Source organism: Geotrypetes seraphini, chromosome 4 (genome assembly GCF_902459505.1).
Source record: "Geotrypetes seraphini chromosome 4, aGeoSer1.1, whole genome shotgun sequence".
Classification (NCBI taxonomy): Eukaryota; Metazoa; Chordata; class Amphibia; order Gymnophiona; family Dermophiidae; genus Geotrypetes; species Geotrypetes seraphini.
Window position 1 is genome coordinate 140,888,522 of NC_047087.1, and position 19,762 is coordinate 140,908,283.

The 19,762-nt window shown below is 45.6% G+C and overlaps 1 protein-coding gene across 3 annotated transcripts in view; it reads left to right on the forward strand.

Annotated features, from left to right (window-relative positions):
* The window catches only part of FHOD1 (formin homology 2 domain containing 1), a 471,898-nt gene that overhangs the window by 324,851 nt on the left and 127,285 nt on the right, over positions 1-19,762 (forward strand). For 2 of the 3 annotated variants that reach the window (XM_033940727.1, XM_033940726.1), the window contains exon 6: positions 9,824-9,918. In XM_033940727.1, coding sequence (XP_033796618.1) covers positions 9,824-9,918 — 95 coding nt within the window. Of the gene's footprint in view, positions 1-9,823; positions 9,919-19,337; positions 19,401-19,762 lie in introns of those variants that run through there. The other variant, XM_033940728.1, reaches the window with a different exon arrangement.

The window sequence follows — 19,762 nt, forward strand, 5'->3', positions numbered from 1 at the left end:
GCCTCGACGTTGTCTGAGGCTTTGTGCTTCGACTTTCTGCCTCGACGTCGACTGGGGCTGGGTGTCACGATGTCGACTGAGGCTTGGTGTCTCGACGTCGACGGATGCTTTGTACCTTCGACGTAGGCTGAGACCGTGTGCTCCGCGTCGCCTGTTGCTTGTGCTTCGACGTCGACTGAGGCTGGGGGCCTCATCGTCGGCTGGAGCTCTGTGTCTCGTCGTCGACCGAGGCTTCGTGCCTCGCCGTTGACTGGAGCTTTGTGACTTGACATCGCTTGGGGCTTTGTGCCCTTTGGTTGACTGTGGCCTTGTGCCTCGAAGTCGACTGTGGCTTGGTGCCGCAACGTCGCTGGGGGTTTTATACCTCGGCATCGGCTGAGGCTTTGGGCCTCGGCGTCGACTGCGGGTTTGCGCCCCGTTTTCGACGGGGGCTTCGTGCCTCGATGTCGTCTGGGTCTCTGTGCCTCGGCGTCTCCAGCTCCTGTTCGAGAGGGTTCCCCGTTTTCTCTTCGGTTCATTCCGGGCAGCCGTGACGGAATCTTGTAGTACGGAGTTTGGTTTCCTGGAGGAGACTCTCTCCCTGCTCTGGCTCTATTGCTCCCGCCACGCGTCATCTCGCTTGGCGCAGAGTGTGGCTGAGGATCCGATCCTCCAGGATCGTCTCGCCACTTTTACTTGCGTGAGTACTGCGTTTCTTGAGGCCTCTCTTGCGGAGGCCACTAACCGCCTCTCAGAACGTGACCGGTCCTTCGCCTATCGGGACGCCTTCAGCTGAATCCCTTCTGCCTTGGTGGTTTGGACTCCTCCGGAGGGGCCCTCCGGATACCTTTCTTGTGTTATCTCGGCCTCCTTCGCAGCAGCCGCAATAGCTGCAGCAGCGCCGGGTTATGGTCCAGCCGCCGGCTTCGGTGACTCCTGGCCGTCTTTTTGACTATTCTCGCATAGCCTCCGGGCTGCTCTCGTTCTGGGGATTCCTCTCCTCCCTTCGGGAGGAGTGTCTCCGTGTCTACGCACTGGGAGTTTAGCCTCGCCTCTGTCGGTTGGGCGTTCCCATCCTCCCATCTGTGTCGGGTCCTGGCCCTTCGTGACCTGCACTAGTTTCTAGTCTGGGAGCGGTTCAGACTCTGTCCGCCCCAGTCTCGGGAGTCCGTCGGGGCGGACCTGGACCCAGTTTGTCTGCGCTCCTTCTTGTCTAGGCCTCAGAGGGAGGGCCTTGTTTGTTTATACCGGAAGATGGCCCCTCTGTCCTCAGTCCGCCTCCAGTCTTTTCTGCCTCGGCAGGCCGCCTGTCTGCGCCTGAGTCAGCTGGTGTCTCAGCGGTCTTCGGCCTCGGCCGAGCTGATGCTGATCCTTTGGGATCATGGGTCTCCACGGTTCATGTCCCGATGTTCGCCTGGTTTCATCTTCGTGTTCCCCGCTGGACCCGAGCATCTCAGTGATGGCAGGATCGGGATCCCGCTTCCCAGCACTTTTGTGGTGCCTCCCTCCTTGACACGCTTGTTTCGTTGGTGGGCCACCTCTTCATATCCCCGCATCAGAGGGTTCTGCCGATGAACTCCTTGGCTTAGGCTTAGGGGCGCACCTCGACGGCCTTCGGACTCGGGGTCTTTGGTCGGGTGCGGACCGTCGCAGCCGCATCAATCTGCTGCAGCTCCGGGCCATTTACAATGCCGTGGTGGATTTTCGTTATTGGTTGCTGGATTGCGGGGTCCTGGTGCGTCCCGACATCCCGGTGGCGATGTATTCTGTGACCAAGCCAGGGTGTACAGGTTCCCTGTTACTTTGCAGGGAGGCCCTTCGTCATTGGAGGGGGAGTTACACCACTACTTCTTTCTTTGGGCGGTGTATTTCTGGGGCAAGCAGCATTGTCTGGTGGACACGTTGAGTCGCCCTTTTCGGCCGCATGAATGGTCGCTCCATTCTCAGACTCTGCAGCATGTGGTTGTTCGGTGGGGAACCCCACAGGTAGTTCTGTTCGCTTTGCCCCTCACTCACGATATTGCTCGAGGTTGTTCTCCCGGGTTCGCATCGAGGTGGATGCTTTCCTTCTCGATTGGATGGGCAGGTTCCTCTATGCGTTCCTCCCTTTACTCTGATTCTCAGGTCTTTGATACACCTCCTGTCGATCTGCGCCACCATGATCTTGATGGCTCCTCTGTGGCCCTGGCAGCTGTGGTTCTCCCTGCTCCTCCAGCATGTCAGGGAGCCTCTGCTTCTACCTATGTTCCCTTCTCTGCTGTCTCAGTGTTGAGGTTTCTGTTGCATTCCAATCTGCAGTCTCTACACTTATCAGCTTAGTTCCTCGCAACGTGCCTCCCTCCTTCTGTTTCTCTCAAGTCGGTGGGGGTGTTCTCGAGGCCTCTCGAAAGATCTCCACTCGACAATGCTATTCCCAGAAATGGTCCTCATTTGCTGCGTGATGTGCTGAGCACCGCATGGATCCGCTCTCTGCCTCCTTGCCTTCAGTGCTGGATTATCTGTTTCACTTGTCTCGGTCTGGTCTCAAATTGACATCTATTTGAGCCCACCTCTGTGCATTTGCTGCCTTTCATCGGCCGCTTGATGGGACGCTGCTCTCCGTCCATCTGACGGTTTCCCGCTTTATGAGGGATCTCTTCAATGTACATCCTCCGCTCAAAGCCCCCCCGGTGGGTTGGGATCTTTGTGTGGTCCTGGCTCAATTGGTGATACCTCCATTTGATTCCATTGATAAAGCTCTTTTGAATTACTTCACCTGGCAGGTGGTATTCCTGGTTGCTCTCACGTCTGCTTGCAGAGTCAGTGAGCTGCAAGCTCTGGTTGCGGACCCGTCTTTTCCTGTATTTCATCATGACACGGTGGTCCTGTGTACTCAACCCCAGTTCTTGTCCAAGGTGGTGTCGGACTTTCCTCTCAATCATTCCATTGTTCTTCTGGTCTTTTTTCCGAAGCCCCACTCGCCTCCTGGCGAGGTGGCGCTTTACACACTTGACTATAAGAGGGCGTTGGCTTTTTATCTTCAACGCCCTCAGTCTCCTCAGACGGTTCCTCAATTGTTTTTGTCCCTTGACCCTAATCGGTTAGGACGCCCAGTTTCCAAGCGCACCTTGTCCAACTGGTTGGCTGCTTGTATTTCCTTTTGCTACGCTCAGGCTGGTCTCGCGCTGCATGGTCGAGTCACGGGACATAAGTCCGAGCGATGGCAGCTTCTGTAGCTTTCCTCAGGTCGACGCCTATCGAGGAGATTTGCAAGGCTGCCACTTGGTCTTCGGTTCATACTTTCACCTCCCACTACTGCCTGGATACTCTGTCCAGGAGCGACGGCCGGTTTGGCCAGTCGGTTTTGCGTAATCTGTTTTCTTGAATTGCCAACTTCCCTCCGTCCCTTTTTGGTTAGCTTGGAGGTCACCCACATGTGAGAATATGCTGCCTTCTTGTCCTGGGATAAAGCACAGTTACTTACCGTAACAGGTGTTATCCAGGGACAGCAGGCAGATATTCTCACAACCCGCCCGCCTCCCCGAGGTTGGCTTCTTTGCTAGCTATCTGAACTGAAGACCATGAGGAGGGTATGCGCCCTCTAATGGATCAGGAAGGCACACACATGCATGGTGCAGCACTAGCAAACTTGAAATCTTCAATCAAGTTTGCTTGAAAAGCTGTCCGCATCGGGGCTCCGTGGATGACGTCACCCACATGTGAGAATATCTGCCTGCTGTCCCTGGATAACACCTGTTACGGTAAGTAACTGTGCTTTCTCTGCTTCTTCTAGCATGTCTATTAGCTTATGTCCTGCAGCATCACCTTAAGTGGCCTGTCCTCTCTCAGGACCATTATAAGGATTCTGTACTCCTCTTAAAGATCGAGGAGAAGGAAGTTTTGGTCAGCAGGTTTTCGACATTGCACAAAAACCTTGTTCCTACGTGCAAAAATAAAGTCACTATGTGGTCATTTGGAAGTAGATCAAGCCTGGGTCTTTGGTCCTCTGACTACAGAAGGCTGTGGTCCTGTTTCTTTTGACCTGGCTCCACAATCATATTCAGCATAAAAATTAATAAAGCCACAGATTTCAACAGTGTAAGCTTAAAACATCATTGCACCCTTTCTGTCTACTATTAGCATGATATTTTTTTATCAAAGAAGACAAGCAAGTAAAGATGAAATGAAGGGTTACTTATCTTCAAAGACTGGAAATCCACTCCGTCCATAGCTCTCAATACTCCAGGTACTTAAAGTGCTTAACTATTTATCAGAAAAGTACTGACAGGAATACACTACTTCATTATAACAGTCATCATCTGAGGAATCTAAAGGAAAGTATTGTGAGCGGGCGGAAGTATGACAGGGAAGAGCTGAAGGGCCAGCTCCGCTCACTCGGAAGACAACTGAAGATCAGGGAGGTGAAGGTGGCCTTCTCTGAGATCCTCCCAGTACCAAGAGCGGATGGAAAGAGACAAGGGGAATTGCAAGTAATCAACGCCTGGATGAGACGATGGTGCGAAGAAGAAGGCTTCGACTTCGTGCGCAACTGGACAGCGTTCTGGGGAAAAAGCAAGTACTACAGAAGGGACGGACTACACCTCAACAAGGAAGGAGCAAGAGTTTTGGCAGGCAACATGAAGAAGGCAATCGAGAAGGCTTTAAACTGAAAGATAGGGGAAAGCCGACAGTCGACCACCGGTCGATGGCACGGATAGCAGGATGCCCCGACGAAGAAGCCAAGGACTACTACTCCTACACAAGAGAAGACGACCTCACAGCCAATAAGGGAGAAAAAGCAGGAAGGGACAACTCAGACACAGGAGGGGACGACCACACAGCAAACAAGGGTGATAACACAGGAGCAGTAAAGGATACCGTAATTGAAACTATAGGGACGGCCAAGAGTAGAAGGTCCAAAAAGGTAACACGAAGGGAACTTAGATGTATGTATACGAATGCTAGAAGTCTAGGTAACAAAATGGGGGAACTAGAGACAATAGCAAGACATGACATATTGGATATCATTGGCATAACAGAAACATGGTGGAATGAAGAAAACAAATGGGACACAGTACTACAAGGATACAAACTGTATAGAAGAGATCGAGTAGGGCAGAAAGGTGGAGGTATTGCTCTATATGTTAAGGAGGGAATAGATTCTGTTGAAATGGTTACGACAGAAATGAAAGAGAAGCTTGAGTCACTCTGGATCAAAATTCCTGGTCAATATGGCGCAGATACGAAAATTGGCCTTTACTATCGTCCCCCAGGACAGGCGGAGGAAACTGACTCAGAAATGTTGGAGGAAATCAAACAAGAATGCAAGACAGGAAATGTAATTATATTGGGAGACTTCAATTTCCCAGGGATAGACTGGAAACTAGCAACCTCCAACTGCGGCAAGGAGGCCAAGTTCCTGGAGGTGCTAGGGGATTGCTTCCTGGAACAAATGGTAAAAGAGCCGACAAGAGGCAACGCCACCTTGGACTTGGTCCTAAATGGCCTCACGGGACCGATAACAGAAGTGGAAGTCGTGGTTCCACTGGGAACGAGTGATCACAATGTAATCAACTTTAAACTTGACATCGGGAAAGGGAAACATGCCAAAACCTTAACCACCACCTTAAACTTTAAAAAGGGTAAATACGATCGCATGAGAGCCATGGTAGAAAAACGACTCGAGAAGATGGTGGACAAACTTGAAACGGTAGATCAGGCATGGTCCCTACTGAAAAATACTATCACAGAAGCACAAGATCTCTACATTCCGAGGATTTCCAAAGATCGGAGAACAAAGAGCAAAAGAGAACCGGCATGGCTTACCATACAGGTGAAGGAAGCCATAAAAGAAAAGAAGGACTCTTTCAAAAAATGGAAATGCATAAAGACAACCGAAGCCTGGAACAAACATAAAGATGATCAGAAGAAATGTCACAAGGCGGTGAGGGATGCCAAACAGGAGTATGAGGAAAAAATAGCCCAGGAGGACAAAAACTTCAAGCCCTTCTTTAGATACGTGAAAGGGAAAAAACCTGCAAAAGAGGCAGTGGGACCCCTGGATGACCAGGGAAGAAAAGGGTACATCAAGGAAGATAAACAAATTGCAGACAAACTAAATTCCTTCTTTGCGTCCGTCTTTACGAAGGAGGACACCTCAACAATACCTGAAGCGGAGAAAGTGTTTGCAGGAGAAATAGAAGACAGCCTCACCACAGTTGAAGTGGACTTAGACCAGATATACTATCAGATCGACAAACTTAAAAGTGACAAATCCCCTGGACCGGATGGAATTCACCCGAGAGTCTTAAAGGAATTGAAGGTTGAAATCGGAAAGTTATTGCAAAAACTTGCAAACCTGACAATCAGAACTGGACAGATACCGGACGACTGGAGGATAGCGAACGTCACGCCAATTTTTAAAAAAGGATCGAGAGGGGAACCGGGCAACTATAGGCCTGTGAGTCTTACGTCTGTCCCCGGCAAGATGGTTGAAGCACTGATCAAGGATAGCATAGTCTGGCACTTGGACGCACACGACTTGATGAAACCCAGTCAACATGGATTCAGGAAAGGGAAATCATGTTTGACGAATTTACTCCAATTTTTTGAGACTGTGAACGAGCAAATTGATAGTGGGAAGCCGGTGGACATAATATACTTGGACTTCCAGAAAGCGTTCGACAAAGTTCCACATGAAAGACTTCTCAGGAAACTACAAAGCCATGGCATAGAGGGGGATATACAAAGGTGGATAGGCAAATGGCTGGAAAACCGAAAGCAGAGAGTGGGCATAAATGGGAAGTTCTCCGACTGGGAGAAAGTGACTAGTGGTGTACCACAGGGCTCGGTACTTGGGCCGATCCTTTTTAATATTTATATCAATGACCTGGAGGAAGGAACAACCAGTGAGATCATCAAGTTTGCAGATGATACAAAACTATGCCGGGCAATCAGATCGCAGGAGGATAGAGAGGAACTCCAGAGCGACTTGTGTCGGTTAGAAACATGGGCGGAGAAATGGCAGATGAAGTTCAATGTGGAGAAATGCAAGGTAATGCATTTAGGCAATAAGAATAAGGAATACGAGTATACAATGTCAGGTGCAACTCTGGGGAAGAGTGAACAAGAAAAGGACCTGGGTGTACTGATAGATAGGACCCTGAAGCCGTCGGCACAATGCGCGGCAGCGGCAAAGAAGGCAAATAGAATGTTGGGCATGATAAAGAAAGGAATCTCGAGTAGATCGGAGAAAGTTATAATGCCGCTTTATAGGGCAATGGTCAGACCACACTTGGAATACTGCGTCCAACATTGGTCTCCCTACCTAAAGAAGGATATAAAACTGCTGGAGAGGGTGCAGAGACGAGCAACAAAACTGGTGAAGGGTATGGAGAAACTGGAATACGAGGATAGACTTATAACACTAGGATTGTTCTCCCTAGAGAAAAGGAGACTGCGTGGGGATATGATCGAGACCTTCAAAATACTGAAAGGAATCAACAAAATAGAGCAGAGAAGATTATTTACATTGTCCAATTTGACACGGACTAGAGGACATGAAATGAAGCTAAGGGGGGACAGGTTCAGGACTAATGTCAGGAAGTTCTGCTTCACTCAGAGAGTGGTTGATACCTGGAATGCCCTCCCAGAGGAGATTATTGCGGAATCGACCGTCCTAGGCTTCAAGAGCAAACTAGATGCATATCTCCTTAAGAGAGGCATATAAAGATATGATGGACTATAAATTACGCCAGGGTACACCTGGCAGGGCCTCCGCGTGCGCGGATCGCCGGACTTGATGGACCAAAGGTCTGATCCGGAGATGGCAGTTCTTATGTTCTTATGTTAGTTGTTAAGATTGAAAAGATTGTGTTCCACTAACCAAGAATTTAGAGTTCAGGCTTCTAAGATGATGGAAAGATTTAGAATTAGGGAGTACCCTGATAAGTGTTTGAGAAATGCGTATAAACATGCTACTAATGTGCATTGAGAGTAGCTAACATGTGGTGCACAGTGTGAGAGATAGAGAGCGCTGGTGTGTGTTCCCTCGTATTTCTCTGAAGAAATGCAGTTATGGGGTGTGATTCAGAAATACTGGGATATATTAAGATATCATCCAGTGTTTTCAGAGTTACCCAGGTTTGCCTATAAACGTGGTAGAAATTTGGGGGAATTAGTCAAAAAATCTAAATCTTTTGGGTTACAGATAGGATAGGAACGGGGCCATTCTCCTTGTAATCAATGTATATATTGTCAGCATGCTTTAAAGCTTACACATGTGTATGTACCACATACGGGTCAACAATATAAATTGCTGGGGCATATAGATTGTAACACAGCTTAAGTATTATATGCCATTATTTGCCCATGTAATAAATTATACATCGGACAAATTTGCCAAGTGGTTAAAATCAGAATAGTGGAACATTTGAGTTGCATAAGAACTAGAAAGGAGGAGGAACCTCTTGTAGAACACTGGTATAAACAATGCCATCGAGTGGTGTATCTAAAATTTGGGGTATTAAAACAGCTTCATACCATACAGGGAGGAAATGTGACTTGACAACTAGTGAACTGTGAACTAGAGAATGACATGGGGACAATTTTTCTACATCCCCGCAGGAACTCAATTTCTCTGTCCTGTCCCCACGAGTTTTGTTGTTGTTCCTGTCTGTACCCCATTCCTGTAAGCAATGCCTTAACCGCACAAGCCTCAACCACTTATGATTTTAAAGTATTTGAAGCTTGTGCAGATGAGGATAGAGCTTCCAGGAATGGGGCAGAGACAGGAAAAAAACTCGCGGGTACGGGATGGGAAAATGAGCTCCCACGGGGATGGAGAAAATTTGTCCCCATGTCATTCTCTACTGTGAACAAAGATTTATTTTTCTGTGGAATGCAGTGCCCCAATGGGGCTGAATAAAGAAGTGGAATGGCCTTTGGATTTCTAATGGAGGTCTAGTCCAATCAATTTGACTTACATCACTTACTATACGTCATTTAATGGGGTTTGTGGATGTCTTGCCCATAACGTCTAACCTCAGACTTAGAAGCCCTATCTAAAATACCCCTCTATGTACTCAGCAGCATAATTGTTGGAATGGGGGAGGCCACAGGGGCCATGGCCTCCCCAAAGATTGGCAGTCTCTACTTGGCTCCCGCTCTTCCATCTGTTACCCAGCAGCTGCTGCATAGCGTCATTGAGCAGGCCTGACCCGGAACCCTTCATTCTATTTCCAGAAGCAGGCCTGCTTGCTGCGGGGTGGCTGCCTGAAGATTTAAAAGTAAAGCTCAGGGAGGAGGTGGGTGGGGCAGTTGGGAGCTGGGGAGAGGCCACGTTGTAGGATTTCACTGGGGCTAGGCGAAGCTCAAGTTTAAGTTTCAAGTTTATTTATGGCTTGATATACCGACCATCACATGTATCTGGACGGTTTACAATATTAAAAATTAGAAAAATCTAATAAAATTTAAGATTTAATTGAAATAAAATAAGATGAGGGTAAAACTAGAACTATGACAAATTAAGACTTATTAGTGACGAAAGGTACTGGGGGATAGGGAAGTTTTAATTACAATATGTAAATAAAAATAAAAAGGAAGGATAGAGGGATAGGAAATAACGAGAGGAAGGCAGGGATGGCGCTTCTTAAAAACTTTTATTTTCCCCCCCAAAAAACCCAACAAAAAACTAAACAGTGCTCCGCTGCCTATGCTCATCAGGCTCATCTATTGGAAGTCTTTGGCTATCATGTTACATTGAATATCCATTCAGAAAAGCCACAATCACTATAATGTTTATGCAATTTTTCAAGCATAAGTATTTGTTCAGAATTTTAATCATAATTTTCTTTTATATTTTCAGCTTTGAGCCAGATTATGCTGTTTGTAGATGGAATGATTGGTGTTATCAACCACAATGAAACTGTTGAGTGGCTATATATACTCTCTGCAAGTCCAGTAAGCCTTTTCAGTGTTAATATTTAATAATTGTTTAACTGATGAAATTAATCAGAAATAATGGTTTTTCATTTCCAAAGAGTGATTTCTGTTATGAATTCATAGGATGGGTCACATCACTAAGAAGATCGTTAGAATGGTTGCACAACATATGCACATGTAAATGCCAATTTTATAATGCTGCAATTTACGTATGTGTAGATGCCATGTGGCAATGCTATAAACACTCCAGGTGTATCCAATTTAAACTTGACTTAGATTTGAATTCTGTACTCATATATTTTCAGACCTCAGTACCAGCACTCCACCGCTCTTATAATTTTATATAGCAGGAAGAATTACGTGTATTATCATCACTGGTCTGTATACCTTAATACAGTGGTACCTCGGTTTATGAGTGCACCGGTTTGCGAGTGTTTTGCAAAACGAGCAAAACATTTGCAAAATCAGCGGCTTGGAAACTGAGCACACCTCGATTTGCGAGCGCCCCCCCCCCCCGGCGAACCGGCACCCTCCCCCCGCAATCCAGAACCCCCCCCCCCCCATCGGGCACCCTCCCGCCGCCATCGGGCACCCCCCGCCGTGATCGGAGAGAACATGAACTTGCACGGCCTTGAGCATGCGCACATGCTCAAGGCCAGCACAGAAGAGTTTCAAGTTTCAAGTTCAAGTTTATTTACATTTGATGTATCGCTTATTACGAATTTCTAAGCGATGTACAATTTAAAAACCAGCAGATTGTGGTAATACATACAATTTTACTAATTTAGACAATTGACAAGACAAATTTAGACAAACATGATTGAGAAGGAAGGAAGGGGAAAGTTACAGTTACATTATTTGAGGAGGCCGACATGCCGGTGCTACACGGGGGGGAGGGTGTCAGGTTGCGGGGCCTTCAGGGGGTTCTCGTGGGGCGGGGGAACAGCGCTGCTGGCCTCGGTGGGGGGGTGGGAACGCATCAAAACGAGTTTCCATTATTTCCTATGGGGAAACTCGCTTTGATAAACAAGCATTTTGGATTACGAGCATGCTCCTGGAATGGATTATGCTCGTAATTCAAGGTACCACTGTATATTTAATTTCAATTTTAACTGTGTTTTCTTTTTTTAAATTCAAACAGAAAAAGAGGCACTGGAGATGTCAGATTCAACCTGTAGTCACAATATCTTTTACTGACAATTTGTACTAAAGTTCAATGATGAATCCTTAAAATGTTAAAACAAACAAAGTCCCGACTAGGATCCAAGTGACTCTGTCGCCTTCCTCAGGGGAAAATAATAAGCTCTAGTCTTCACTCCTCATCACTTGACGGGGCTTGTTGGAAGGTCTCTCATCGGAAACATGAATCCAAAAGGAATTACGTGTAGTTCCTTTTGGATTCATGTTTCCAACGAGAGACCTTCCAACAAGCTCCTTGGAGCCCTGTGGAGTGATGAGGAGTGAAGACTAGAGCTTACTATTGTCCCCTGAGGAAAGTGATGGAGTCACCATAACTTGGATCCTAGTTGGGACATTGTTTGTTTTAACATTTTAAGGATTTATCACTGAACTTTAGTACAAATTGTCAGTAAAAGATATTGTGACTATAGGTTGGATTTGGCATCTCCAGTGCCTCTTTTTCTGTTTGTTCAGCTTTGTTTCAAGACTTGGTACCTTCTTTCCTTTTCCCTGGATTCCTTTTAATCCACATTTCTAAGTGGTATTCCAGTATTATTTAAAAGCCACTTATCTTTTTAAATCAACTTAGCCCGGGAGGAGCAGACCCAACATGTTTTGCAACAAATGCTGTTTTAAGGGGCCCCTGCTGTCGCTTCAGTCATCTGACTCACATTGATTTTAGGAGCTCCTTGAAACAGCATTTGTTTTTGGTTTTTTTAATATTCTTTATTCATTTTCATAATTACATTAAGTATTAAAAATATTAATTCACATTAACAATAAATACATCACTTACGAACAATCATTGGTACATTTCATAAATTTTTATCCCTTCCCCTTTCCCATCCCTCCCACCCATATACTCCATTATCATATAAAACATATAATAATAAAATTCCCCCCTCCCTACACCTTAAATTGATAAATATAAGGGAAATAATTTCAATTAATCTTTACAATATTTTGTTAATGGTTTCCACACATCCTGAAATTTCTTAAAATATCCCCGTTGTAGTGCAATAAACCTTTCCATTTTTTAGATATAGCATAAAGAGTTCCACCAAAAGTTATAATTTAATCTCCTCCAATCCTTCCAATTATATGTGATTTGTTGAATGGCAACACCAGTCATTATAAGTAATAATTTATTGTTGTTTGTAAAAATCTGACTTTTTGCTCTCATTTCCATACCAAATATCACAGTATCATAGGATAATGCCACTGGGTTATCTAATAAATTATTAATTTGGTCCCAAATTGATTTCCAAAAATTCATAATAAATGGGCAATGAAACAATAAATGATCTAAAGTTCCTGCTTCCAAATGACAATGCCAACATCTATTAGACAAAGAACTATCTAATTTTTGCAACCTAACAGGGGTCCACAACACTCTATGCAACAGAAAAAACCAAGTTTGTCTCATAGATGCTGACACCGTACATTTCATCCTCCAAGACCAAATTCATGGCCATTGAGATGCAGTAATTTCATGCTTAATCTCAATACTCCAAATATCTCTTAAACCAGTTTTTAATTTCTTTTTAGTAAATCCACTTAACACTTTGTACCACTGGGCGGCCTGGTGACCCAAGAAGTCAGTCTGTCATCAGGTCTGCTCCTCCCGGGCTAAGTTGATTTAAAAAGATAAGTGGCTTTAAAATAATACTGGAATACCACTTAGAAATGTGGATTTTAAAAAGAAAACAAATTAAAATTGAAGTTAAATACATTAAGGTATTCAGACCAGTGACGATAACACACGTAATTCTTCCCGCTATATAAAATTATGAGAGCGGTGGAGGGTTGGTACTGAGGTCTGAAAATATATGGGTATAGAATTCAAATCTAAGTCAAGTTTAAATTGGATACACCTGGAGTGTTTATAGCATTTTGATATTGATTGGAGTTCTGGGTATATTTGAGATAAAAACTACATCATTATTTTTTTGTAGATGCCATGTGGAGCATAGATTTTAAGAGGATGTATACTGGGCATGGTTTGGAAGTCCAAAAAATATAAATGTATTTGTAATTTTGTACAGGAATACACAATTTTTTTATAAATTTCCCCATCAATGTTTCCATCTTCCAAGGCATGTATTAATGTTGGGAAACTGCTTGTTTTTGGCCAGAGATTTATAAGAGTGATTGAGGGGGCAATTACATCTACCCCCTTGGTATTTCCAATATGTTTAAAATTGTAAAGAATTGCTTTAGGAGTTTGACTCCTAAACTGGTTGCTATTATAAGCTCCACCCTAGGCCCCGCCCTAGACCTGCCCAAGCTCCTCCCCAGACTTCCCCCCCCCCATAATAATAGTACTAATTGTAAACATTTCTTCCATTCATTTTTCATATACACACAATATAATCTTATTAATAATACACAATGGTAACCACAAAATTAAACTACACAAAGTACACTCTTTTTCCCCTCCCTACCACTGCACAGCATTTCTTCCCCTCTCCTCCATCCCCATGTGCAACATCTTCCTCTGTCTCACTGTCCACCATCTTTCTCTCTCTCATTCCCTCCCTTGCTGCAAAGGGAGTGGGGAAAGAGAGAGGAGGGATCCAGGGTATCTGTCTCCCACCCCCTCTACTGCCACATCCATATTTCTCCCTCTCTTATTCTCCCGGACTGTGTGCAGCATCTTTCGCCCCTGCCCACCAGCCCCATGTCCAACATTTCTGCTTCTATCACAACTCTCCAGCTCCATGCCACATCTCTTTCTCCATTCCCTCCACCACCATATCCAACATTCCTCCCTCTTGCATCTATTTCCATCTGTTCCACTGTTTCCTTTCCGCCACTACCTCCAACATTTCTCCTTATCTCTTTCTACCTCACTCCTCTCCCATCAACATGTCCAATAATTCTCCTCTTTCTTCCTTTCCCCATGTATACCATCTCTTTCCCTCTCACTCACACCCATGCTTAACAATTCTCCCATTCTATTCCCTCCCCAACCTCTTTCCCCCATCCTATGTCCCAAGTTCATGCCCCCTTCCAAGAGTGTGTACCTGTGTTCTGGCTGGCTCTAAAACATCCAAGTAGATCTCCTCCTTCTTTCTAGCTACACTTCTTTGTTCACAAAGCCACAGGCAGCAGCAGCAGAGTATGGCCAGAGGTCCTAGTGTGCTCCCAAGTATGACATCTCTCACCTCTCCCGGCCCCCAGCCCATATCCCCTCCACCTTTCCCTAGCCATGTCTTCTCTTCCTTCTCTGCTTTCCCTGAGTTGTCCTTCTCTCACTCCCTCTCCCCATTTTGCCCCTTCCACATCCATTTCTCCCTTCCCCACCTTCCCTCATGTCCATCTCTCCCTCTTTTACTCCCTCTGTCCTTCTCCAAATCCATCTTTTATTATCCCTCTTGTGCCCCCCTCTGCCACCTCTCCCTGTCCTCCTACTACCCCCTCTGCCATCCCCAAATCCATCTCTCCCTATTGCTCACACATCTTACATCATTCTCTCCCTCTTTCTTTCCCTCATCTGAGTCCAATATCTTTCCCTTCTCCCAGTCCCATATGCTCCTCTCTACCGTTTTTCTACACCTAGCTACCGACCAGCATGTCTGCTGGTTGGCACTCTGCTGCACCCCTGCCAGCATATATTTCTCTCCCCTCCTCCCTCCCACCACCGCATGTCTAAGTTTAACTTCTTTGAAAAGCGCTGTGCCGCCCTGCCACTGCCAGGGCTGTATCTAATTCAGTCCCAGAGGAGAGTCCTACTTGTTTCAGGAGACTTCCCAGTGCTGGGATTCAGTAAAGCAGAGGGAGAGAGAATTCACTGGCCCAGAGCAGGATTATGGCAACAACCTCCCTTGGCTCCCAAAGTGCCTTTCCTCAGCCCCAGAATCCCAAATTGGAAGCTGCAGCAGTGTTTGTTGGGGGGAATCTCCTCCCACAGTTTCCTCTTTGCAGGATTAGAAATGAATTTTCTGATTTGCCTCAGGTTTCTCACTGCCTCCAATTCCTCCTTAGGTTTATAGAGCTCCTCTTTGATACTAGCAGGTTGAAGACCGGTTAGGACTTTAGTTTGCTTGAGGTGTGTGAGTGCTGGAGATGTTTCACTGATGAGACAAACAAGAGTGGGAGTGCTGGGCATGACGTGGAGGCTTTGACTAAAGAAAGATTTCAGATTGTTCTCAGTATTCTCCTTTCATTCTCTCTCCATCTTTTGTTCTCTCTGCTCCATTCTTTTTTTTCTTCTATATATATTCCCCAGATCTTAACTTATTACTAACAGCAGCCATGGATCTAAATTCTTCAGTATCATATTTCACAATAAGTTGAATTCTGAAACTAGCCAGCTAGATCTTAGCTGAAAATCAATGTGAATTGTCAACTAGACATAGTCCACTCAGCCTTGGACACTTAGTTAGCTGTCTAGTGCTAAAAATCAAAATCAAGACTTAACTCTAAGCCCTTTCAAAGACAGTCCTCCCAACCAGCTAATCAAAATAATACCGGATAGAGTCCTCCTCCAGATCTCCCTCTTTCACTGGCTATCCCACTGTTCCCATATAAACTCTGCTAAGCAATCATATCTAATCTTCCATTTATGCGTCGCACATATCTAAACAGGCTCAAGGAGGAAGGGGGAAAGTATTAGGGGGAGGGGGTATGGAGAAGATAACATAGAGCAGGGGTGCTCAAAAGGTCGATCGCGATCGACTGGAAGATCACGAAGGCAACGCGAGTCGATCACGTTGCCTTCGTGTTCTACTTGCTTTCCAAGAGCCAGACAGACCCGAAGCATCCTGGCGGTCCCCGTGCATCCAGAAGCACCTCTCACTATCTGCATGGAACGGTGCCGAAAAGTCAGTCAGTCAGTCTCCCTCCCCTCCCCCCTTCTCTCAGGGATTCCCAGGCCATTCCTGGAGCTTTACCCTCTGCCACGGGCCGCCCCACCGGAAATAGGAAGTTGTGCCAAGTTGTGGGGACTGGGGGGCATGAAGCAGCAGAGAGCGCGAGCTTCGGGGGAGTCGGTCGCGAGCGCCTTCGGAGATGGCGGTGCGGAGGGTGGAAGCGGGAGGAAGAACGGATTCAAGGGGGGGGAGAGAAAGCCGATCGAACGCCTGTTTGCACACTTGGAGACATTGATAACACCGATCCAGCTTCAGCTTCATTGATGTCCCTGGAAGGGTCCGTCCTTGGAAATACCTGTAGAAAACTCCTGTCCCGTGCAGCAGTTTGCAACAGGTAGTGTTTGTGGCTCCTAGGGGGAGGAGGGGAGGTGGTGGTTTGGAGGCCTGTTCCCCGATGGTGGCGGCAGTGGCTTGGGAGCAGGCAGGGAGACAGAAAGAAGGGGGAACAGGGAGACAGAAAGAAGGGGGAACAGGGAGACAGAAAGAAGGGGGGCAAGCAGAGAGAAAGACAGACTGAAAGAAAGAAAGGGGAGGGGCAGGAGAGAGAAAGAAAAGTTGGCGGAGGGAATGAGGTCTGGAAGCATACAGCAGGCTGAAAGAAGGGAAGAAATATTGGATGCACAGTCAGAAGAATAAAGTGCAACCAGAGACTCATGAAATACCCAGACAACAATTTAGTGATCAAAATGTGTCTATTTTGAGAATTTATATCTGCTGTCTATATTTTGCACTATGGTCCCCTTTTACTAAACCGCAATAGCGGTTTTTAGTGCAGGGAGCCTATGAGCAACGAGAGCAGTGCGGGGCATTCAGCGCCTCTCCCTCCACTAAAAATCGCTATCGCGGTTTAGTAAAAAGGGAGGGGGGTATATTTGTCTAATTTTGTATAGTTGTTACTGAGGTGACATTGCATAAAGTCATCTGCCTTGATCTCTTTGAAAAAAAACCAGAATATAAATAATGATTAAATTTTCTCTGCATACAATGTGCTTTATGTTTTTTTTTAATTTTATTGTCCCCTTTGGCGCTCCCTAACCACTAAAAATGACTCCACCCTTCTCCCCTCATCTCCTTCAGCCGAGGTCCTAGCAAAATTCTTCAATGATAAGATCTCTACCTTAAGGCGCTCCTTCCCGCCCGCAGTCTCCTACAACTCTCTGGTGCCCCCCGAACCCAACCCCACCCTAGCTGCTCTCAACCCCATCCCTGCCGACAGATCCTGGATTGCCTTCGAGCTCATATCTGATTCTCAGACCCTTAAACTCTGCCTCAAGTTAAAATCATGCAACTGCATCCTGGACCCATTCCCCTCTTTTACTAAGGTGTGCTAACATTTTTAGCGCATGCAAACCCCCGCGCTAAGCGGGAAAACTAAAGCCAGCTCAATGCTGGCATTAGCATCTAGTGCACATGGTAATTCTGCGCACGCTAAAACCACTATCACAACTTAGTAAAAGGAGCCCTAAATGTGTACTATTTTTTATTAGTTTATTATTATTTTCCAATGCTCAATATGACTTCCTTTTTTAAGGTTTGACACTTGTGCCAGAATATTCTTACTAAATTTAAGAAGTATCCAATTCTAGAAGGGAATAATTAGATATTTGCCCTCTTTCAAATGGTATAGAGGTTTAAAAAGGGAAAGACGTTAATGAAGTCATTAGGTTCAATCTAGCCATTTATTTCTGCATGAATTTAAACAACTAACAAAAAAAAGATAAATATAGTTCATCCAGTCATACAAGAAATGGCTTTACAGCAGGGGTGCCCACACTTTTTTGGCTTGCGAGCTACTTTTAAAATGACCAAATCAAAATGATCAACCAATAATAAAATTTTAAAAAACACAAAGCACACTGTACGCAGAGAAAATGTCAGTAAGGAAGGAGGGAGGGGGCACAAACTTGGGATACAGAAGGAAGGGAGGGAAGGGGTATGAACTTGGAACATAGGATGGAAGGATAGAAGGAAAGAGATGCTGAGGTGGAGGAGGGAATAGAAAGGGAAAATTGTTGAGCATGGGTGTGAGGGAAAGAAATAGTATACATGGGGAAAGGAAGAAAGAGGAGAATGTTGGGCATAGGAAGAGAATTGTTGGACATGTTGGTGGGAGAGGAGTAAGGTAGAGAGAGATGAGAGGGAGAAATGTTGGATGTAGTGTTGGAGAGGGAACAGTGGGACAGATGCAAGAGGGAAGAATGTTGGACCTGGTGGTGGAGGGAATTGAGGAAGAGATGTCGCATGGTTCTGGAGAGGGGTAATAGAAGGAGAAATGTTGGACATGGGGCTGGTGGGCAGGGGCAAAAGATGCTGCACATAGTCTGGGGGGATGAGAGAGGGAGAAATGTTGGATGTGGCAGTAGAAGGAGTTGGAGCGATATACCCTGGATCCCTTTATCTTTCTTTCCTCACTCCCTTTGCAGCAAGGGAAGGAATGAGAGAGAGATGGTGGACTTTGCACATGGGGGTGGAGGAGAGAGTAAGAAATGCTATGCAAGGTAGGGAGGGGTAAAAGAGTGTGGTTTGTGTAGTTTAATTTTGTGGTTACCATTATGTATTATTAATAAGATTATATTGTGCGTATGTGAAAAATGAATGGAAGAAATGGCATTTACAACTAGTACTATTATTAGTATGGCGGCTGGGTGGAGCCTGGGCAGTGCTTTTGGGCCCCCCAAACAAAAAAGCATTCCACTGACTGGACCTAGTGTGGGAGAAGAGATGGTAGACCTGCTGGGAGGAAGGAGGACGAATGACCACATCCCAGAAATTTTGGCATAATTTTGCATTTTCAATTTTAAAAAACCTTATCTCCAAGATGCAAACCGAGCTTTTTTCTACACATAGCTATTTAAGTTTTTGCATACAGGCCCCTTATATTAGCTTTTTCACTTCTTTATATTCATATGACACAAGTTCACCATTTATTAAGTTTTCTCTCCCTCTTTTTTTTTTTTTGTGCACTCAGCATCTTGAACATCCCTGTTTACTGAGTAGACATACAAATTTTGGTTAGAAATGATTCACAATTATTATTCTAACAAGAGCTAAACAAACTTTAAATAACTTTACAGTAACTTCAAATCCTAGGGGGAAAAAATACCACAGTACTACTGTACCTGCACATTTTTTCCAGTAACAAATTACTAAATATAAAATAATATCAAAACATATTCACAAATTAATTTTGGCCTTTTCAAACCTAGTAATCAGTCATATGTCACTCACACCCCTATAACGTACAAGGCCAGACCAGTCCACCTGACTTCTACTACCGGCAACCCCCCTCGCACAATGACGTCACCTACTCGAGCTCCCGGAGATTCCTTGTTCGCTACTACGTAGGTGTGGCCTGGCAGTCAACTCTGACAGGAGGGTGTCAAAAGTGGGCACATGCTTACCATTGATCACCAATTTCCTGCCAACGAAGAAAGGGACCCCGTTACGGTAGAAGATCTGCGTCGGGTAGCCATTGTATATCCTGCGATAACCAGCAAGGTTGCGAAGGACAGTGTGGTAGAGAGTGCAAGGTCTTATTTGTTCAGTGTCCTGTCCTGCACCATAGGCATCCTGCACTGCGGTGAAGTTTCCAAGCGAGATAAGGGGAGGCTTCCCTTGCGCCGTGACTATTTTTGCTTCATTAGGCATAGGTCAGCGACGGATGGAAACTTACAACTTGCTTTGGGCCTTCCTCGTTGCCGGGTCCTGCCTTCGCGGAAACAGAAAGTAGGCAGGACCCGGCAGCGAGAAAGGTCCAAAGCAAGTTGTAAGTTTCCATCCGTCGTTAACCAGTTTTCTGCCTGTCTCCT